Source organism: Trichogramma pretiosum, unplaced genomic scaffold (assembly GCF_000599845.2).
Source record: "Trichogramma pretiosum strain Unisexual culture from Peru unplaced genomic scaffold, Tpre_2.0 scaffold4, whole genome shotgun sequence".
In the NCBI taxonomy this organism is placed as follows: domain Eukaryota; kingdom Metazoa; phylum Arthropoda; class Insecta; order Hymenoptera; family Trichogrammatidae; genus Trichogramma; species Trichogramma pretiosum.
Genome location: NW_019641688.1, coordinates 2,651,286 through 2,674,958, shown reverse-complemented (window position 1 = coordinate 2,674,958; position 23,673 = coordinate 2,651,286). Strand labels below are relative to the sequence as shown.

Sequence of the window (23,673 nt, the reverse complement as noted above, 5' to 3'; positions counted from 1 at the left end):
ATGGACTACTCGTACCTGAACCAGGCGGCGGCGGCCGCCGCGGCCGGCTTCGAGGCTTCCTCGTGCGCCCTGGCGGCCAGCGAGATGCACGCGGGCTACGGCGACCTCGGCAGCTGCTCGCAAATGAGCCAGGCCTATCGCTACGCCGCGGCCGCCTCCAGGTACAATCCGGGCGGCGTCGTCAACTCGGCCGGAGCCGCCACCGGAGCCAGCGGCGGACCCGGTGGAGGCGGCGCTGGCGGAGGTGCTGGTGGTGCCGGTGGCGGCGGTGGCGCGGGACTGCCCCAGGGCCTGGGCTCGCATCAGGCCGCGTCGCATCCGTCGGCGGCTCATCACGCAGCGGCGGCAGCCCATCACGCCGCGGCCTGCTCGGTTATGGCGGTGCGCGGTGCCCAGGACGTGCACAGACACGCCGCCTCGATCTTCCCGTCGGCTATCAATTTGCAAGGTGAGCGAGCTTCGTGCAATAGCACGACGACATTTTTGTCGCTGAAGTATTTTTCGAATTATTCAGCATCTCTTGACTCGTGCGGTTTTGGAGAAGAAAATCTTTCTCGCCTAATTGACTCTAATGAAAATGCTCGAATAGCCGCTATCACATTGAAAACGATATTGCTAATTTTTCGTCTTTTCCGGAACGAAAACCATATCGTTTCTCTTCGATCGATGTAGTCTCGTAAAAAATTTAACTTCGCCGTCGCGCCTTTTTATTTCGTTTCCGAGACGAACGAGATATACCAAAGATATACACGGAGTAAAAGTCGAGCAACAGCGGCGCACAAAAGTTACGGCGCAAGGAATATATGTATATAAACGACAAGATGGCAGTGAAAATCAATGGACGAGGTTGCGTCTAGCTTCTCTCTTTTCCTCTCTTTCTGTTTCGCTTCCCTCGAGCTTTCTACGCGGGCTATGTGCAGGGCTGTATACGCGATAATATATACCTATATAGATTGCCACGCGCGCGTCATTGCTATGGTTACGCACCTCCTCCATCTTTCCTCTCTCGCGACCTGCCTCGCGTGTCGAGCAGCAGCAGCAGCGGCGGCGGCAGCAGCTCGTCGAGCCAACGTTGACTCGTTTACTGCGAGAAAGAGAATATTTCTGAATTCAAGACAAAGATGTAATTTTTTTTTTTCTTATCAAGATCGCGACGTTTTCCTACATTTTAATTTCTTATGCAGCTGATATCTCGACGTATATCCAGAAGCGCGTGTCGCGCTCCACCTTGCAAGTATGACTGAAACTACGTAACGACGCAATGCTATTCCTGCTCATTTTCTTTTCGCTCTCATTTGAATTTGATATGAGATATCGAAAATCCGATAAGCTCATCAGATTTCTCGAAAAAAGTCCTATCTATATGAGCTTCTTAGATTTTCCAACGGTCCTCTAACTAAGGGTCTGCGAACATGCATTCGAGACGAGACGAGACGAGAAATTTTAATTCTCGTCTCGACTGCCGAGAATCTCGACGTATCGAGAAATGATACGAGAAGTCGAGAAATATTACGAGAAGTCGGGAAATTTGATTTTTTCTAGTTTCTATAACTTTATTTGATAAAATATATTAAAATAATTAATTATAATTAATAATACATCAAATTAATGGTAAAACAAATAAATAATTAATTATATGAATAATTAAATAAGTTTAAAATTTTCTTTACAATAAGCTTGTTGCTCAATATGTTTCGATATAGACGAGGAAATAAAGCATTAAAAACGGCCAAATCTCCGATCTTTTGAACAGTAAGTCCGATTGAGATGCGGTCTTCGGCATTCGATTCGGGAGAGCGTCTAGGAATTTTGTGAACAAAACTTATGAGGGACAAATGAAAATTTGCACCCTGTGGGTGAAATAAACGCATTTCAGGGATGCATCTTGAACTCACGACTTGGTCAATATGTGTATTTCGCTAAATATCGGTAAAAATGAGTCTAATTTCTGCACTCGGGGGTTTTTGGGGTCGCTGAAAACGAATATCACAACGAAAATGTACTACCATGTACCTGGGGCCCAGGGCGGGCCCTATATGGGGCAAATTTCCTGAAGTGTCCTAGCGCTCTGACGCGCGGCATTTTTTGGCCAAATCACTCAATTTCTAACTCGCTGTAAAAGTATCAAAACGTACCTAAAAAAATAACTATCTAATAGATTCTATGGTAAATTTCCTCAGCTTTTCGATGGTGACATTAGATTTTCAAAAATTTTCCATTTTCACCCGGAAAATCGTCATCAAACATTCAGAACTCAATATCTCGAAAAATGCCACTTTTTTTGCTTTTTTTTGTTCCAATCGAAAGATGAGGTCTTTTTACATCGGGTATGGTAGTTTTCAGAGTGTATTTTTGATGAAAACTAAGGAAAATACGGAAGGTTTTAGTTAGCGCTCGGCCTCTCGCCGCGGTTTCCAGCCTTGCGCGTCTCGTTGTAACTTGTAACTCGCTCGTATGACATTGGAAAAATAAATAAACATGTGAATTTGATAGGAAATTTTCTCAGCTCTCTTATGGTGTAGTCGGATTTTCCGGTAATTTTCATTATCACCAGAAAAAGTGTACTTGAAGGTCTATTTTCTTCCTTTTCCGGTGAAACTGAAAATTATCGGAAAATCCGACTACACCATAAGAAAGCTGAGAAAATTTCCTATCAAATTCACATGTTTATTTATTTTTCCATTGTCATACGAGCGAGTTACAAGTTACAACGAGACGCGCAAGGCTGGAAACCGCGGCGAGAGGCCGAGCGCTAACTAAAACCTTCCGTATTTTCCTTAGTTTTCATCAAAAATACACTCTGAAAACTACCATACCCGATGTAAAAAGACCTCATCTTTCGGTTGGAACAAAAAAAAGCAAAAAAAGTGGCATTTTTCGAGATATTGAGTTCTGAATGTTTGATGACGATTTTCCGGGTGAAAATGGAAAATTTTTGAAAATCTAATGTCACCATCGAAAAGCTGAGGAAATTTACCATAGAATCTATTAGATAGTTATTTTTTTAGGTACGTTTTGATACTTTTACAGCGAGTTAGAAATTGAGTGATTTGGCCAAAAAATGCCGCGCGTCAGAGCGCTAGGACACTTCAGGAAATTTGCCCCATATAGGGCCCGCCCTGGGCCCCAGGTACATGGTAGTACATTTTCGTTGTGATATTCGTTTTCAGCGACCCCAAAAACCCCGAAGTAACAAGTTTCAACGAGATATGTTGAATATTCCCGTAAAACTCCAGTAGACGAGGTAAACATGTGTTTCGATAGAAAATATTCTCAGTTTTTGATCTAGACTATTTAAAAAAATCTTAAAAAAGCCGTTTTTAAGATACTTAATTTTGAAAGTTTGGTTTTTAAATTTTCCGGACAAAAATGAATTTTCCGGAAAATCTGAGCATACCGACAGAAAGATGAGAAAATTTTCTATCGAAAACATATTACAAATTTTTTCTAAGTGCGTTTCAGAAATTTTGCTGCGAGTTAAAGATTAAGCAATTTCGCTTACGAATGCCGTTCGATAGCGGTGCTGTGACACTTAGGATAAAATGAATATAATGTATTCCGAACATTATGAAAGTGAATAATATTCGGAAAAATGCTTAATTTGAATGTAGAGTTATCATTATACATTGTCAATTGGGTTCTCGCATTATTTCTCGACTTCTCGAGATTCTCGAGTAGCGAGACGAGAAATTCCTAATTCTCGTCTCGACGAGATTTCTCGCGAGAATCTCGATTCTCGCAGACCCTTACCTCTAACTACTATTAAAACAGCAATGAATAGTTTTATTACATAAGATATTTTACTTAAAATGATCGTGTGTGTTTTCAATGAAATAATATCGAAATTTATGTTTATAATTTATTTATTTAAAATTAATATGGACAATATACATCAGACACTGAAAATGCTGCAAATATGCTAATCAAAGCCACAACCATTGATCAAATATACAATAAATCATTATCTTTTTGATTCATTTTATTAAATTCATCATGAAGATGATGAATTCAGACTGAAAAAGAACCTTTAAAGTCTTAACCATTTATGAATCTCGTAGCTTTTTGAAGCGTTTTTAGCTTAAAAGGGTCTTTTGCATTTTATCATTACATATTTTTACGTTATGCCTGTCCGTAGGTGGTCTCGGTTACAAAGCATACGGCTCGCACGACGGCCTGGCGGAGAAGCGCAAACAGCGCAGGATAAGGACGACCTTCACATCGGCCCAGCTGAAGGAGTTGGAGCGAGCCTTCCAGGAGACGCACTATCCGGACATCTACACGCGCGAGGAGATCGCCATGAAGATCGACTTGACCGAGGCCAGGGTGCAGGTGAGTCTACTTTCGCTATTATACCTTTGTCCCATACACTCGCTCTATAGAGCTTTTTTATCCAACTTGCTAGAGCATTTGTCAATTGTCACGGAAAAAGCGCGTGGGCGCCAAAAAATAAAAATAAAATAAATAACGGAGAAGAGACGGAGGGACGGTAGTGCCTGACGCGCGAGGTATGGAATGAGAAACGAGTCGAAAAAGCGAACAAAAACAAAAAAAAAGCGGAAAAGAAAAAGAAAAAAGTCAAATAAATAAGACGAGGTAAGAAAAAAAAATAGGGAAAAGAAGGTAGATATAAAGTCGATGTGGATGCGGCGCCGCGCTATGTGCGCGTACAAAGCGGCGTAATTGAATTACATCCAAGAGAGAGAGAAGACTGAACGTCCGGGCCACACCTGTACACCGTCGACTCGCACTCGACGTTCCTGATGGATTACGCCGTCCGCAATTTTTGACGGATCATCGCGCGCGCGCGCGTAACTTGCACTCGAGCGCGTCTGCCACGGCTTCTGCCGCTGCTGACTCGTCGTGTAATATACATTGAATCCTAGATGCTGCGTGATATAGATTCTCGGACTCTTTTTCTTCTCGCACGCATCGAAAAAGAGAAGGAAAAAATGAAATGAAATGGAAAACAATTTTCCCTACTGCACGAGTGCTCAATGAACTCGTTAACGCGGCTATGTAACTTATTGCACCGGAAGGCAATTGTTTCGAGGCGTAAATCTGAACGTGGCTGCTATTATTATATATCAACACAGATCTTTACAAGCGTCTATGATGAGGCTTTATGATAAGAGAGTTTGGCATCTATAAGCCGAGCTCATCTTGATTGAATTGGGATTTTGAGATTGGTCTGACGCTATCTACCGGTATAACTATATGTTTAGGGTGTCCCGTGTAAAACTCCCAAGTAAAAAATACTAATTCGGCAGAGCAGCACATACACTCTAGGGCCATCTAAAAGAAAAGTAGTATAAAAAACATTTTTAATTTTAACGAAATGACGCATCATAAACCAATCATAATCTCAGCTCCACTCCAATCTCAAATCCCAATTGTAATAATTGTGCTATAATGCGAATACGAAAGAAACAGTCCAATTGTCTCGAGGCATATAGAGTTTTCTAGCATATAAACAACGATAAACGCGCCGGCCACTCGAATGAATAATTGACAAATCCGGTGCAAGCGAGCACACACACACACACACACTCACACACGCACGCGGCGAGCAATAGAACGCAAGAGAACGATATAAGTCTCAGAGGAGCTTCGAATTGCGCCGTTATATATATAACGCACAGAGAGCAGCAAGTCGAGCTTTCCAGAAAGGGACATTTCCGACGTGTATCTGCAGGTATCCCGTGCATAGATATATAATCGAGCGCGCCAGCGAGCTCGAGAGCTAATTGCATTTCGTCCTTCCTTTTCGGGCTCTCTATATAAAGGCAGCTATAGAGACAGAGAGGGAGAGAGAGAAGCAACGTTTAATACCGGCCAATTCCTGGCAGAGAGTACAGTGGCAGTCGATAATTCACGAGAGCATTAGGTTCTATGCTCGAGAGCAGTATCCTCTATCTCTCTTCTCTCTCGTTCTGGCTTGCCGTGGCTCGGATCCATTCGTTCTAATAATCAATAACTTCCGCCTGACGTCGTACGGCACACATACAGATACATACATATACCCTTGATACCTCTAGCTTGGTAGACATTCGCAGTTTGTTTTGTCTGTATAATAACAGCGACGTTCGTTATACGTTCCCAAAGATCCCAAAGAAAGGTATTTATTCATTCCTCGCGCATCTCGTCCGAGTTCTACATTTTTTAAAAATTAATTAAGTACGGATTGATCCGTGACTCGAGTTCAAAAATCACCAGGCTGAGAAATAATTTTTCTCGTGTGCACACGTACTGTACGGTCAGATGTATAATACCAAGAGCAACGAACACAAAAAATCCACGACGCTGAGTCGTGGAGTCGGAAAAATTAATCCAAGACTCGTCTTTTTATCGCGTGCGGCCGTGCGCGCACGTCGAGCTTTACCTGTGTGTGTATAGTTAAGCGAAAGCTCGAAATGCAGAAGCAGCAGCAGCTCGAGCTTATGTGATTCTATATTATACATACACGCGTGAAGAGCAGCATGAAAGATTCATAAGGTATAACGAGAATCTGAGGAATTGTTTGCTTACGCGTGGAGCGCCATGGCGTATAGGGTAAAAAAGTCTCCAAAAATATCTGCAGTACACGGCCGTTACTCTGCACGAACACATTCATACACTGCAGCCGACAATGGAAATTTGGAATTATTTTTTCTCTTTTTTTTAAAAAGAAATAAAAAATCAGAACCAGAAGTTCATTAGCAATGTTAATCCGTCCCAGCTTTATAATATACGATATTTATGTGCAAGTTGAACTTCGGAGGAAAATTACCGTGTAAATTTGCGCCATATTACGTACAGAAAATTTATCTGTGCTCGACGTGCGCAGAGATTGAAATTGAAAAAAAAAGAAAAAAACAGAGTTATAATTCTGTATTTCTCTTTCTCGCTCTCTAGTGCCCAGACTTTGAATGATTCAGCAAGGAGATAATTGTACGAGCACGGGAGCGAAGCAATTTTATTGCACCCGAGCTCGAGCGACAATTACCAATTGATTTTTTGGAATTGATCTGTGATGTCGCCAATTATTCGGTGATTTTTTGTTTTGATCGTCGTTATCGTCGCATATCGTATAGCTTCGTAATAAGAACCAAAATACCTAGTATAGAAAATCTGAACCGAGAATTAACTCCGTAACTAAGTATAACGGTAAGATTTGATCTAACAACTATGCAAACATCAGAATGTACCCTACACGTTTTCTCCTTTCTCGTCTAGTTTCGTCATTTCATAACAATAGCGCGTAACTCCGCACAACGAGTAATTTATTTTTGGATATGCATTACAGTGTATTTCAACTTTCAAAATCGAGTTAAGTAGCACCCGATTGATCGAACGTTAACTTTTAATTACATAAAGCTTGTCGTGTATAATGCATTTAGGAGTTTATTTTCAACTGCAGCGAAAAATACAACGAGGCAACGCTCCCGTGTATTTGAAAAATCAGTATCTTGCTCTGGAGTTAAACGGTATAGATAATTTCCAGGTTACTTACCAAGCTTTATAATATTAATAATAGTCATAATAGACTTCAAGAAGCTAGTATCAATTAAGTTACTAAAAATCTTGCAGTTCTATGCAGTTCTTTTCCTGATAACTATTTTTCTAAAAACCAACTTGAATATCTTTATATAGCCTTTGTTTAATAAGTGGTTCATATTGTATGCTATTTTAACCAGAATTTATTATCGAATATCATATTTCACTTCGGGAGACGGGACTTTTGCAACCTTACGGTTATAGTCTTGTATGAATTTTTATTAGTGCCAAGGCGAGACGTCTTATAGCACAGGTATACTTCCGTGTATTTATGCAAGTTAAGTTTAGTGAAGGAAGGAGGGTCAATTTTCACAAGGCGAAATGGTTACCCATTTATCGCCTCGGGACCGTGATGACATTAGGAGTTGTATTTGTTTAAGATATACTAAATTATTTAGAGAGGACAAATAAAAGAAGTTAGAAGCAAGCATTTGAAATAATTAAATGAATTTATTATAATTTATAACTTATATTGTTGAGATAATTATTAGACGGATGGAGGCGTCGTGGCACAGAAACAGAGGACACTGAGAAGAGACCCGCACTGGTCGGAGCCGCGAACGAGATTGATTAAAATTTTCAGTTGCAAGATCTTCGATGTGTAATTTTACGTTAGCAACAGTTTTGGCGGCTTAAAAATCTATGTGAACTCTGCCTCCGTGAGACTTGCGTCTTTGTCTCTGTCTTGGTGACGCGAGTAGCCTGCAACTCGTCTATCTATACATCGGTTGTTATTCGAACTCTGATCTTCTAGATCGTTCGATTTAATTTTCTATTATATTTTCTATTTTATTTAATAGCAAAAAGAAGGTTGATATTTATATAATATAATAAATAATAAAAGTTGAATTAAAAATATAGTTTGTAATACATAAGGAATAGTTTTCTATCGTCAGCGAGCCATCTCATCTTTATTGCATCATTGAAGATTTAAACGTTGGGAGAAGGATCTGGGTTTTTGATTATGCTTATACATAAATTATTTATAAGTGTGAAATTATTGTAGTTACTAATACGTAAACAATAACGTAAAAAAGATTGTTTGTAGTAAAATCGAAATCAATGCGTGTGAGAACATTGAATTTTCGGCGGTTGCACCGGGGGCCTTGTGGTTTATATTCAATTTGACAGGCCCGGGATTTAAAATATTTCGTTTCCCGAACAACTTTAGTAAAGATAAGGTTGCTTATTTTCTGAGGTTTTTTGATTTTGTAAAAGATTGCATTTTTGGAGGCGAAATCCCACATATCAACTTCATTCAATTATTAGAATCTTGCTGACTTATATTTACAATTATTTTAACTTCGCTACTTGCAGATTTACAGGTAAAGATACTCGCCATCTAGTGGCGAATGCTCAAAGTGGTGTTTCCGCATTTTCAGAGGCTAATCTTAGTTTACCATTTTTAATTTTCACGTAATTTAAAGCGTCTATAATATTTATAAAATAATTTTAGCGGAAAAATCGCCATAAGCAAAGCACTCAATGGTTATACATTTTTAAGCGCTTTAAACGGTAATTTTCTGGTTATCAAGCTATTATTAAAGTTGGTAATTTCTACCAGGCATGTAATTAGAACGATAAAGAATAAATCAATTAAAATATTACTTTTTGCGATCAACGATTAATTCATATCATTTTAACGATTAAAAGAGCTGTGAAAAATTTAGCGGATATAAGATCAAGGAGAGAAGGATTATGATTGTAAATAAGCCATATAACGCGTGTATGGACGAGACGCGTGTCGGTACATAATAGTCAATCATTCGATCAAGATGTCACGTCTATAGGCAAATGCAATTTCTCTCGAATCTGCGCTCGCGCGTATATATACATACAATATACAGGACCTTCCTATACACACGCGTCAAGGGTCTGCACTAATGGAAATGTAATTCGCCCGTTCGGATGTGCCGCGGTGGATACTGTCACACACGCACACGCGGGCGCGCGCACACAGTGCAGACCTTTGTATAGGGGCTGCCCTTACGTACATATACACACGCAGCAGTGGTACCATTTGCCCAGAGTCGCGTATGTGCATGGTGATTCCAATTCGGTTACTATACTATGTATGTGTGAGCAGCGAGCCGAGAGGCCATGTGGTCGTACGTCTGCGTGCGCTCGATTGAGTACCGCAGGCAATACATACACCCGTAGTAGATCCATTGGACGATTGTCAGGGTAGCCATATATATAGAGATACGTACAATAGTTTCTTCGGATGACCTGCGGATACACGCGCAAACGCGGATCTCTTCAATTTTCCATTTCAATCCTAAGTGCCAGTGCGCGGCTGTCCTTCGTCGACACGCTCTTTTGACTCTTCGATGAAAATAAATCTTGTGATGGGTTCGATTCGTTTTAATGTACAGCTTTAACGCAATCATCCTTCAACATTAAGCTGATAAACACAAAAGAAAAAAGAATTTAATCAATTGATAATTCGTATATCCATAATATAGTTCTTTTGCGCGTCTATGAGTATACGAGTACGTGAATTTTCCTTTCTCTGACTATTCGCTTGTCGAGAAACTTTCACCCTGGCGGGTTGGTTGGCTGGCTTGGCGGAGTCTAATGCCTCTAGAGAATCGACAGCGACAATTTTCCCTTCTCTATCTCGAGCGAAAGAGAGAGAAAGAAAGAGAGAGATGAAATACATATGGAATCGATGTATAGCTCATGAAAGCATACATGGGTAAAAAATCGTTACATTGAACGTAAATTTTATGTAAATAAATTTTACTAAAATAATTAAAAGTGTAATGTAAATGAATTAGACATTCAAATTAAAGCAACTGATGGTGATAGTTATTCAAAGTGCTTTTACATGAAATTTTCTGATTTATTATTTTTTTCATAACAACATAAAAAAAACACGAAGATTCCATCACAGATTTTATTTCATTCAAAAAAGGAACAAAAAAGGCTATAATTCAGGCATTTTAATTGAAAATTAAAACTTTAATATCTAATCTTTTTCTTTACATGTATTGTGACGAGAATCCGGACAGGATCTCGTCTCTCTCTCCCCCAAAGCCAATATAACTTGTGCTCATACGTGAGATTTTCTTTCAGGTGCAGAAACGCGACCACGGCAGATCGCAATGAGAGAGAGAGAGACACAAATTCACGTGCGCGCAGGGACTGCGCGAAACGCGAGCGCGTCGCGACTAATTACGCGTACGAGCAGCGAGCTACAAGGACAGTACAGTTTGGGCCCGATTTCGAGCGACACGCGCAAGTCGAAATCGACGATTATTGTTAGCCCGCTGTAAATCGCGCCGCGAGTTTGAGTGCGTTGCAACGCGTGCATTTTGGGTGCATTGTGAGCGAGTGTGTGTGAGCGGCCCGGAATCCAGCGTCGTGGATTGGGCAGCGGAAATCGCATCCGGAGGCAACTACTGTAAGTGCCAGTTTTCTGACTTTCTCTCTCTCAAATTGCATTGCGACTCGCGTCCGCCGGTTTAGACGAACACTCGCGCGGCCGTGGTACTGCACCAAATCGCCGTCCTGAGCACGGCTGTAATTGACTTCTCTAGTTATCAATAATAATCATTCTTTTGTTACACTTAATCCCTTCGTGTCACTTGATTGCCTGTGCACTCCTCCCTCTTACTTCTTTTTAGGTAACCGGACCCGGTCGCTAACGCGACCAACGCAGCGAAAACGCAAGTATTCTTTCCCCCTGTAACTCTTACCGTTACAGTATAAAAATTCAATCTTAATTACTGTAATCCTCCACCGATAGATGGCGAGTACCTCTATCTATAAATCTGCAAGTGGTGAATTCAATATATTTGTATATAAGTAAACAAATGGTAGATCTATATGAATTTTTAACCATTTTCTCCAAATTAATATAATCTTTTAGTCGATTGTCTTCATCGTCACCATTTCCATTAATTTCTTCAAAGGTTTCAAACTTTTAATAAAGAATTTGTAAAATATCTTCGCTACTATACTTTCGGTACTGAGCTTTCTTACAGTGTCAACTGATATCTCTTAAATTTTTGCGCGAGCCTATCTATCTATAAACAATAAAAATCTGGGGAAATATCGAAAAATAGTATACTTTTCCACGAATTCGCCCGTTGAACTTGGACTTCTACTATAATCTTTCGTTTTATTATAAATCCATATCCGTTCTATTTAATTAAACTATTTTTTCTCGTGAAAGCCCAAAACTAACGACAAAGTTGCGTATTTTATTTTTGAGCAAGAAAAAAACTATTTCTTGCCATAATCCGCTTTTTGTCCTTATAGAGAGTCGGCCATATACTTTGGGAAGAAGAGTAAGAGAAAAAAAGTTGGAACCGCAAGATCGTAACGAAGGGATATGTTCGAAGAGGTATGGCAGCAGTAGGAGCCAAAGAAAATATACATCTATATGCTTGGGAAAACACGCGCTTGCGTGGGTGGCTCAGCCACGCCGACCCTGCGATCTTTTTCTCTCTCTCTCTCTCGCTCTCGCAGGGTATTAAATAAATGTACCTAATAAAACCTATACGTTTTCTCTTTTTCTCTCTCTCTCTCTCTTTCTCTCGTGTATATATATCGGACTTTATATTCATATATCGCGCAGGTCTGCGATGATAAAAGCCTCGTGTACCATGGCAGCAGTAGCAGCAGCTCCATGGATTGTATCATTTTCCGCAGCAGGCAGCGCACCGGCGCGAGCAATTTTAATCGCGTCGACTGCCAGAGGGAAAGAGGAGAGATGGGCACGCGTTTGTATATCTATGTATTACACGCGTTGATTTTCGCAGCCAAATTTTCATTAGCACCACGAGGCCAATTGGATTCTGCTAAAACCGGCAATTAGACTATTTTTCATGCGCACGTTGGCAGCGTGCGCTGTACCCGAGTCATTCATTATTATTATTTTTTCTTTTTTATATAATTTCTTCGTGTGCGTAGAAAATTACACGATTCTCATGTACACGCGTGATATGTAACGCGTAATAAGAAGATTATATATTGTCGGAGCACAAATTCAATCGAGTGCGTAAAGTCCGTGTAACGTTATAACGTTCATGTGCACGAAGGATCACTCGCTTAAGGGTGCGCGTCTCGGGGCGCCACAAGAGAGAAAACAATTTTCTATAATATATACCTATACGAGGCGCTGCACACGAGAGTCGGTAAATTGAAGGAAGAAAAAAAATATTACAAGCCACACGTACTCTCGACATTTGCTCTTTTCTCCTTCTCTCTCTCTTTCGCCTCTGCGATTCACTTTATACATGGTGCGTATATAGTATGTGAACTTTGTATGGAGTTTGACGCGTGGGCGCCCGAGCACGCGCGCAACACCGACGGCGGCGGGAACAAACCACCGAGACAAGTGCCACACGCCTGTACTTGCTTCCCTGCTCTGTCTCGTGCCTGGTACTACTACTGCCTACTAGTCTTAATCGTCTTCCCTGCGCGCTGCCCTTTTTGCAGCTCTCGATCCCGAGAGTCCCTCGAGGCCAAGCGGGGGCCGTTGCCGATCGGCTATAGCTGTGATCGTGACGCGCTCTACTCGTGTAATGCTTACCGTGTGTATATACGATGCCGGCCAAGTTGCTCTTTTTTTTCTTGTCCCTTCTCACTTCGGGGCCATGTGAAAATTGTTTTATCGAGAGTATTAGAGGCAGCCGCGTATGCTGTATGTAACACACATATATAATACGGCAGCGATTTACCCACGAATTCGACTGTGAGAAATAATATACTCGTGTAGTCCGTCTAAGATCGGAGGCATCGATACGCGCAGTGTTGCACTTGTAGCTATCTTGTCACAGAGTTATGGTAGCTAGCATAAAAGACAAGAATTAAATGGGATGAAGGGATGATGCTGCTTGCGTCGAGAGTCTCGCGAGGCATAGCAGCTCTCGATGCTGTACCTTATTTACGTGCATGTAATATATCGAGTTTATATACACGTTCACAACGTCAAAAGGGAGTCAAGCTCGTGCATAGAGGGTAATTGGCGCGTCGTACTTCGGGCGCGTGCCGAGGCCTCGACGATCCACTTACAGTGATTAAAAAGTGACGCGCGCGCCGCGAGGCAAGCACAACGCCGCGCGATGTCGCACGACTTGTTGTCAGCTCCCGCGGGGTCGAAAACTATCGCGTATTAAAGCTATGGATGCCGTTTAAAGAATTAAAGTGTGTTTCATACGAATTTTTACTTCTTATGTCGCGAGATATGGGAAATGCATTATAATTGCTACATATTAAGAATCGATCGATCGTCCACTCAAGAGACGTCGAAAAAGCCAAAAAGAAATTAGAATTTAGTACGCGAGAGTGTACGAGCGATTCTATAATTTTATGAGAAAAAAATTCTTGAAATTCGAGGTTGAAATAGAGATTGACATTTTTGTCACTTGACGCTTGTAATGGACATTGATAATTTTTCATTGAAGTTGTAGGAACACGGGAAAATGTGTCAACAATTATGATTATTATAATGACTTAGTTTCGCTTCGTTTACATTGATAATTTCAAAATTTCACGACATGATTTTGTAAATGTCATAAAATTAAGCTGGAATATCACGCGAAAAGAGCATAGAGTTGTGTTTGTTCCGTTGTTGACATAGTGCAGCGCATGTATGACCTCCGCGTGTATTCCGAAGTGCTGCTCAATCACATTTATAGGCTAACAGAAGACTGTGCCTGTATAGGTAGCCGATCGCCCATAAGCTTCTGCTTTTCGGTTATTCAAAACATAGCGAGCACAGCACAGCAGTCTTCGCCCGGTCATTCAGTGCATAGTTAGCTTGATACGTAAAATCATCTCGGAAATATTAGCTTTTAACGAAATTCCAAATTAAGTGACAAGGATGGAATCCAGTGGTTCAATCAATTGTGCCTTCAGGTAATTTTCATTTCTAAAATAAAATTGTAAAAATATTATGGCAAAATACTTAATCTTATTCGGGCTATTTTAGAGTGAAAAGCGAGCCTAGTTATGATTTGCTCAATGAAGACAAATGCAAAATTATTGACGAAAAACCTGATCTTAAAAACTTTGAACTCCTACCATTTCCGCAAGAAAATTCAGTAAGTATTAATAATCAAGTCGTTGGTATAGTAGTTGTTTTTTTATGAAAATTCTCAGGTAATTGTGTTTCTTTAACAGATTCATACCCTTCGAAAGTGTGATAAGGAACTTGATAAGGAAATAAAAATAATATTCGAATGTCAAGACGTTAAACTCAACATTAATTCATTAGCAGTTGAGAAAATTGATGATGATTGTCAAAATTACTTACAAAATATGAAATATAGCGAATATGGTAAGACTGACAACATAAGTATAATAGAACCCATGGATAAAGTGAAACAGGAATGTATTGATGACGCTTCAGCAAGATCGAACTCGAATTTCAACTGTGAACTTGTTGAACAAAATAAAACAAGAATTTCAAAGTTTTATGAACATAACCTCGAAATGCACACCAACACTGTGCATAATAATACAGCCCATTCATGTAATATATGTGGAAAGACATTCAAAATGAAAAATTCTCTCAAACTGCACATTGGTGTGAAGCACAAAGGTGTCACACATGCATGCAGTACATGTGGAAAGACATTCACAAGCAAGTATTATCTCTGGATTCATATCGATGCGGTACACAATGATGTCACACATGCTTGTGGTATATGCGAAAAGACATTCACGCTAAAGCGTTATCTCCAAATTCACATTAATGCAAAACATGAGGATGCCACATATGCATGCGATATATGCCAAAAAAAATATACAAGCAAGTATTATCTCACAAACCATATTTACAAGGCGCACCATGGTGTCCACCACTCTTGTGACATATGTGGAAAAAAATATAAAGATAAATCTGATCTCAAGCGGCACATCGATGCAATTCATAACGGCGTCAGATATGCATGTGATACATGCGGAATGGACTTTTCCCAAAAAATTAATCTCAAAATACACATCGATTCGGTGCATAATGGTGTTAGACATACATGTGGTGTATGCGGAAAAAAATTTTTAAAAAAAGGTTCTTTAAAAATCCACATCAACACGGTGCACAATGGTGTCACACATGCATGTAATATATGCGGAAAGAAATTCAAAAGCAAAGATTATCTGAAAATTCATATCGATACGATGCACAATGGTGTCACACATGCATGTGGTACATGCGGGAAGACATTCAGACAAAAGGGTCTTCTTAAAAGGCACACGAACGTGAAACATAAAGGTGTCACATATTCATGCGACATATGCCAAAAGAAATTACAAAGTAAGTATTATCTCCAAAAGCATATTGATGTGATACATACATGCAGTATATGCGGAAAGACATTCGTCAAAAAATGCAGTCTCAAAGTCCACACGAATACAAAGCATAGTAATGTCACTAGTGTAAATGATACATACTGAAAATCATTTACACAAAAAGAGTAGTCTTATAATTCACTTGAAAAAGAGACGAGCAATGGCGTTCGGGTTAAAGATAATTGTGAAAAAATATTCAGACGAAGAAATTATTTTAATACCCACATCGATGCGGTGCGTGAATCATCTAATACAGTTCAGCAAATGCATAAACTTTAGTTTCATTTTTCAGAAGATTGATTTAAAAATTGGCAGACATAATTCTATTATAATTTCCTTCAATGTTTTATCATTATGTAAAAACAATGTTCAAGTTTCATAATAATCAATAAATTTTTTAACTAAATTAAAATAAAGCCAAATGAATTTGTTATAATAAAATTTTTATCGTAGTTAATTTATTATAATCATGTTCCAAAATCAAGAAAACAGCAAGAGAAAAGTAATATTTACGAAAAACGTGATTTTTCGTCCTCTGGGACAATGAAATAATTATACAGACAACAACATTTTTCCGTGCTTCTGGGATCACAATGAACAATTTTATCTCAAATGTCAAAGGGCAAAAATTCCAATAGCGATTTCAGCCTCGAATCTTAAGGATTTTTTTATCATAGAATTTCTCGTATACGTATACTCTTCGCTCGAGAAACGATAAAGTTTCTCCTCTCTCAAGGAAAAGAAAAAACAGGACGAAGCGGAAGGGAGAGGCGCGCAGAGCGCGAAGAAGCTGCGGAAGCGCACGTGTAATGGCATCCAATTTCGTTAAGAAAGCTGCTATCTGTATTAGCGTAGCCAAAAACTTTGCTGCTTTCTTCTTCCACTCGACTCTCTTTGGCTAATTGAATTGATGCAGCAGACCTAGACGTACACCCACGCACGTATACACATGGCGCGTGTATATATATGTATAGCAGCAAAAGAGCAGAGGGAAAGAGAGAGAAAGAGATCAAGAATCCTGCATGAATCGCACTGTGCTTGGCATTCTGCCGGCCAATTTGTTAATTGCTTTCTCTCGTCTATTTCTCTTTAGCCATGATGAAGTAACAGTGCAGCAGTTATTCGATCTCTATACGTATATACATTGTTCTAGGTCACAAGGGCTTCGCGCGGACAAAAGTCATTCCTGCAGATTAGTTTCTCTCTCTCTTGGCTGCTATATAAGCTAGTGCTGTCTTTTTGTCTCTCGCGCTCTTTCTTTGCCTCGGAGTTGGCTTGTTTTCTCTTTTGCGTGCGTCGAGCGTGAAAAATACGACAATTCGTCCGAAATTTTCCCTAAGATGTTATTTTTAATTACAATTATCCCTTATATAGCTACCTCTGTCCCTTCCCCCATTCCATCCGGTCTAAGTGTAATTATCAATGAAAACAATCGAGCCTGCGCTATAAATGTTCTCCCCGCTTTTATATAATCGCGACGGAGCTGATTAATCTTTCAAGTGTGAAAGTCGCACACTCACGCGCATAGACACAAATATAGTTGAGACTAGCCCCGCGCTTGCGATTGTGCACTAATATTAAGTTCTCTTGCACAGTGCAGGATATACATAAGTCTCTACACGATATTTCCGATGAATAATAACTTTGACGCGCGCACCCAAGGACTCGACGAGCTCACAGTCGCTGCACAGTCCCTCGATATCTAATTAAATTACACGCCCTATACGATATTATATATACGATAAGAGTCGAGTATGAATATTTGGCAGTCGTACGTATGATTCTGCAGGTTCCATTCAGCGGATGCTCCAACTCCAACTCCAATATCCGCGCTTCGCGGTGACTATAGTATACGGGCCTCGCACGTTCGATCGTATTAACGATAAATGACCTTGTCACTTTTCCTCTTGGTGTTTTTAGATTCCACTTTATATCTATATCGCGAATTAATCGAATTAGAAGTGAGACATATTGAGTATTAAAAAAAAAAGGGTTTGTACCACGCTGTACCAGGGGAAAAAATCAAAGTTACGTTCTGCCTGGGGCGCGATTTGAGCAAATCGAAGAACCCGTCGAGGCGAATCATTGATTTACACCTACGTGAACTTCATTTTCTATATCAACCGAAGAATTGAACTTCTGTTTCGAACAGAATTTCCGATAGCCTCTACGCTTATTATGACAATTGTCACGATAATGCAGTTGCACAGCAACTACACGACTCAGCTTATCATAATCCAACTCTAACGAGTGTTCAATTCAACAGACGGACACACGCATGTATACAATACGTGTAATAAGCTGTACGCGTGTATAATAAGCCATTGATAATTCAGACTTTATTCCGAATACGTTCGTACGGTGAGGCGCTTTACAATTCAACCTGTCGTACTTACAAACACTTTCGACGTCTCTCTCTCTCTTTCTCTCATTCCGTATGTGTACGGCGCTTATACATACGATTGCAAAGGGGACGAGGTGTTGCCGCTGTAGAATCGTACGCAGATGTCTATATAGAGAGAGAATCGTACGTCGCATACAGAGAGAAAACAGCAAGCATAAACGTTGAGGGTGGTTAGCGATTAAATATTTATTCTGCGACATCTGTCGTACTCTTACAATTTCATTTACTTGGCTCTGGGCGCGCGGACTCGGGCGTGATCCGTTGCTGCTGCTGCATATCTCCGCAGTATGCGCGTTGATCAGGCCTATAGACACACGTACAGCGTACAGTACGAGTGAAAGAGCTGCCAATTCGATTGACAATAATAAGCTGTACCACTGCGAGAGAGACCAAGATGTCTATATTTTGTACGGTGTACATTTATAGTACATACCGCACTCAGCTACGACCAAGTCGATCTTGTCTATAATACGCTCCGTATGAAGGAAATGCCTGGATAAACACATAAGGTTCGAGCGAGAATGGGCCGCGACTGCACTATACGGATCGCCCCGGGACATTGTGTCAAGCGCATTTGTTGTTTTTACGGATCCGCACGTATTTACGAATTATATCGCATATACAAGTATACGCTCGCATACGTAATGTATATAACGAAGATAAGGGTGAGGGAATTGACACTCGAGGATGCGCGAACAAAAACGCCATACAACGGCAGCGCTGCTGATTTTAAATACTCGCGTCACAATTTTTGCTCGACGTCGTACTTGTAAAAAAAATTATATGAAAGAAAATGAAAAACATTAAAACGTCAGATCATCAATCACTTGGATAGAGCTTCAATTTCAACTGAGATTTATATCATTATTTTCAAGAATTTTCACTTGAGGAACTACACGTAATGATTCTCACCATCTATCGGCGGAAGTTGATTTTAATTATCGATATACGATGGTAATCTGCTCGGACGACGCTCGGATTTTCGTGGCAATCAAAAACCAGCGAGTCATTGAGAAGGAAAGCCCGGCTAAAAGCACGCCCAATTTCACGTTTTTTTTAACTTTAAAAACAATTGGACTTAAAAATAATAATATTGAACAGTGCCACTCTTAAACAATAATGCGCATACAGCGGGAAAGCGAACTTATAAAATTATTTTTGAGTTACCACTTGCGGAATTACACGTAAAGATGCTCGCCATCTAGAGGTGAAAGTCGCTTTTAATTATCAATGTAGCATTATATATTTTTCATGCAGTTTAATTGAAAAGAATTTTTTTTTTGGGATGATAATTTTTAATTATAATTTTAAATTTCAAAATGAAAATATCAATAAACCCACCTTAAAAATATATAAAAAATATCTACATTTTTCAACCGTATAAGCAATATTTATTTTCTTCATTTTGAGACAGAAATTACACAAAAAAATTATTCAGCTTCAATCGAGAACATTTCTTCTTTCTCTTTGCGCGCGTTAAAAGAGATGAAAAAAAAGAAGAAAAAGAAAAAAAAGGTAAAAGAGGAAGAAAAGCCGAGCTTTTGCGAGGGAGGTTTGGGTACTTTGTGCTTTCTGTATAAAATACACAGCCAAGCTAGCGCACAGAAAGAGAGAGAGAGAGCATCTCTCGTAAAGCAAACACAGTCTATATACACATACATCCGCTACTTTTGCATGCAGGTCAGAGAGGGAGAGAGAGAGAGAGAGAGAGAGAGAGAGAGAAAGAGCAAAAGGGCAGCAGTAGCAGCAGCATTGCCATTGCCCGTTTGTCCATCCGTCCGTTCGGTTTGTTTTATTCGTTAAATATTTCATTCGTTTCGGGATTCGTCTGGCTGCTCCCATATATATACGTATAGATACGCCCTGTAGTCCACCCCCGCTTGCTCGCTCGTTCGCGCGCGAGCATGTCTACATGTGTGTGGGTGCTGTATGTGTGCCGAGCAATTACGAAGCTTACGAGAGAGTGGAATTTGCGATAACGAAGGGACGCGCGCGTTATATACGTATACGCGATCGTGTAGTTTGACTTTTCAGCTCGATGAGCGAGCGAAGAGTAAAAAAAAAAAAAAGAAAAAAACTACTAACGCGATTTTTTCGCTTTTTTCCGTCAATTTCTCGGCGTTGCTTTTAACATTGATGGATTGACTTTGAGCGCAGCACTTTGTAGCATTTTTGACGTGCCTTACAAACGCGATTTTTCCATAAAGATAATAGGATTTGTACGATTTGAGAATTGTTACAATTCGATCCCAGCAGCAACGCGTTATTATGATTATTATTACATGTGATTTGATATTGCGTGTCGCAGGTCTGGTTTCAAAATCGACGCGCCAAATTCCGTAAGCAGGAGCGTCTGGCGCAGCAGAAGTCCAGCAGTTCCCAGTCGCAGGCCTCGTCCATGGACACGGGCGCGTCGACGCCGAGCAACGTGCCGAGTCCCTTGACGGCCAACAGCGGCGGCGGCAACGTCAAGGCCGAGGGCCGCTCGCCCCGCAGCCCCGACACGCCGCCCAACAACAACGACTCCAAGGCCAACGTGACGAATCAGCATCAACAGCATCAACAGCAGCAGCAACAACACCAACAGCAGCAACAACAACAGCAGCAACAGCAGCAGCAGCAGCAGCACAGTATGCTGAGCATCAAGCAGCAGCACCTGGACATACACTCGTCGGACGGCAACCTGTCGAACGGCCGCATAGGTGGTGGGGCCTGGGGCTCGTGCAGTCCGCGGCCCTTCTCAGCGGCGCTGCCGCCCTACCTGCTCGATCCGCTGCCCCTCAAGACCGCCAATCTTTACTGAAGGTAAATCTGTCCTTTTACTGGCCCGTTCGAGCTTATATAAAAAAAACTATAAAAAAACGAGGATTTTACCGATGATAAAATACGTTTATACGATCGTGAAAAAAGAATGATTCGCGAATGTAACGATGCGCTTCGAGTTTTTTCCACGTTGTTTTACATAATCGTCGTTTCTGGTTATAACGATCTAAACGAGCGCCAAGTGCAAAAGACCTAGCGACGTTTCGATAGAGCATCTATAATATACATAAATATAAATATAGTCACTCCGTATTATAGTATTGTACAGATAGTTTGATTATGTCACATGTAATAATCGATTAAAGTATTGATATGATAAATTCGCGTTGAGAAAAATGCGTGCGCCAATGAAAAATAATTGTTTTTTTTTTTTTTCAAAGAAAGGCGCAACGTCGGCTATATTGTGATTGCACAAAGTATTCATATGCACCCACACACACAAATCACACACAAAACACACACGCAAACACTTGTCATGATTATATAAAGCACATAAGGTTCGTAAAAATCGCAACGATAATTGTACAAAAAAAAAAAATTGATTCGTTAAGCATAAATATAAATAAATATGCGATAGAGAGAGAGAGAAAAAAAATTGTATATTGGGTGGTGAATATAATCTTCGTATTTTAGATTATAAGTAAAAGAATGCTTGTCTTACAAGGAAGACTCTTCCAATTGTAGCTGATTTCAAGTGTATACGGGTACTAGTCTTAATAAAAAAATAGTAAAAAGTAAGAAACAAAAATCAGTCCTTAGATGTGTATTTACATTACTGTAATAATAAAACAAGATTCTCTGTTCACAAAGAAAATAAAATGAATATAAATAAAAAATAAATATATTATGTATATGAGTATATTTAAACTTAAAGCGTCAAGAAATTGTGATGGTCGATTAGTAACGAATTGTGACATGTATTAAAAATTGAATGTTACACAATTTTTACGAATGAATGAAGCGAATGCACGATAATGTCCATGAAGGTAAAATTCACAATTCCAAAGGTACTAATAATGAAGATACATAATCCGTAGCAGAAGTACCGAATTTTTTCAAACCCGCCAGAACCCCCACGAGAGACTCGATTCTGTTTTGTTTGCATATCGATCGGAAATTTTGTGCGAGCCGTTCCAAGATGATTCAGTATTATCGTCCAAAGTGCCAAATTATAAATGCTGACATACACTACTCTACAGACGTATTGGAATTAAATTGAAAAAGAAAAAAAACGGAAATAAAGAATTTATTTTTTTCTCAGCGCGAATGCGGAATGTATTAGGTGCGTATGCAAGCGGTCGACAAATTATTATTATATAAATTATATGAAAGTAAAAAAATTGTCGCGATTTTTTAATGTAAGCTAATCATAGTGAATACATATTATGATATATTATTATGTATGACTAGAAATTGTACAGTTGTTGCTATGAATATATAAAATTAGTGTTTTACACCATAGTTAATTGCTTTATTCCATGACAAATTTACCCATTGATCTGGTGCTGTTCAAAAGATAAACGAAAAGAATAAAAGGTTAGTAAAATAGAAATAAGAACGCATCGTCATCCTTCTTTTTTTGCAATTTTTTTTATCCTTTATTTGTATAATTATTTAAAATAATAGTTTGATTTTCATTCTTAATCGATATAGTTACATTATAATGTCTCGTGCGATTCAATGGTATATTATGAAGTGTGCAGTTCATACGATGCCATTTTCACTTATACATTAGAAAATAAAAATCGATGATTCTCGAGCTCAACCGTAGACGCTCGATCGGGTGCGAAGTAAGAGTTGCGGAGCAAAGAAGAAAACAAAGCAACGCGTTTATCTACGCGCAGATCGGAGTCGCTAACGAGTGAATAAAAAAAAAGAGCAGCGTCGGATTCGAGAAAAACGATGCGTGATTATTTTTTATTCAGCGCAATCACACGAGCGAGTTTTCATCTCGAAACGAAGTTATTCACCGTGAGCACAATTTCATCGATACGGCAGAGCTGAAGGATCATTTCGTTGGTTTTAGAGACGCGTTACGATAATAATGATGAAAAATGAGAAAAAAAAAGAATGAATAAATAAATAAATAAAACAAGATAATGATGCTATAGTAGTCATTACAAATTAAGTATTATAAAAAAAACAATATATATCCTCGATGATAAAATTAGGAAGACCAAAACTAAGTGAGAGAGAATGTGTTAAGTTGTGTGCGCAGATGTAAAAACTTGAGAAGATCAATTATGACGGATTAATCGTTTTATCGATGTAATTAATTAATTTTTTTTGACACGTGTGAATTACGTTATAATAATCTTCGCTTCGTCTTCGTTTTCATTTCACGAGGTTCGTGTTTCACCGCTTCCACCCGTGGTAACGCAGGGTGAAACTCGAGTCAGATGAGTCCCTCAAATTTTTTTTTCTTTCTTTATTTTCTTTTATTTATTATCGATTTACGATCGAATATTTCACTCGAAATACCCATGAAAAAATCCTGTAGAACTTACGAATGCGACGCGTTGCGATTTCGGTGCTAAAAAAAATTTAATACGCGAAATGAATTACGCGCCTACTTATGTGTGTCGTCGAATGATTGTCCTAAAAGCTCG

The 23,673-nt window shown here is 39.6% G+C and overlaps 2 protein-coding genes across 2 annotated transcripts; both read left to right on the top strand.

The window, feature by feature from the left end:
• Positions 1-22,360, top strand: LOC106656106 (paired mesoderm homeobox protein 2B-like). Its single transcript, XM_014376782.2, has 4 exons — positions 1-161; positions 213-448; positions 4,136-4,329; positions 20,550-22,360. The coding sequence occupies exons 1-4, from the start codon at positions 1-3 to the stop codon at positions 21,042-21,044; spliced, it is 1,086 nt and encodes a 361-aa protein (XP_014232268.1). The 3' UTR covers positions 21,045-22,360.
• Positions 14,244-16,243, top strand: LOC111694242 (zinc finger protein 12-like). The gene is made up of 3 exons (XM_023461583.1): positions 14,244-14,403; positions 14,477-14,588; positions 14,668-16,243. The coding sequence occupies exons 1-3, from the start codon at positions 14,369-14,371 to the stop codon at positions 15,940-15,942; spliced, it is 1,422 nt and encodes a 473-aa protein (XP_023317351.1). The 5' UTR covers positions 14,244-14,368; the 3' UTR covers positions 15,943-16,243.
• Positions 22,361-23,673: the final 1,313 nt, after the last annotated feature.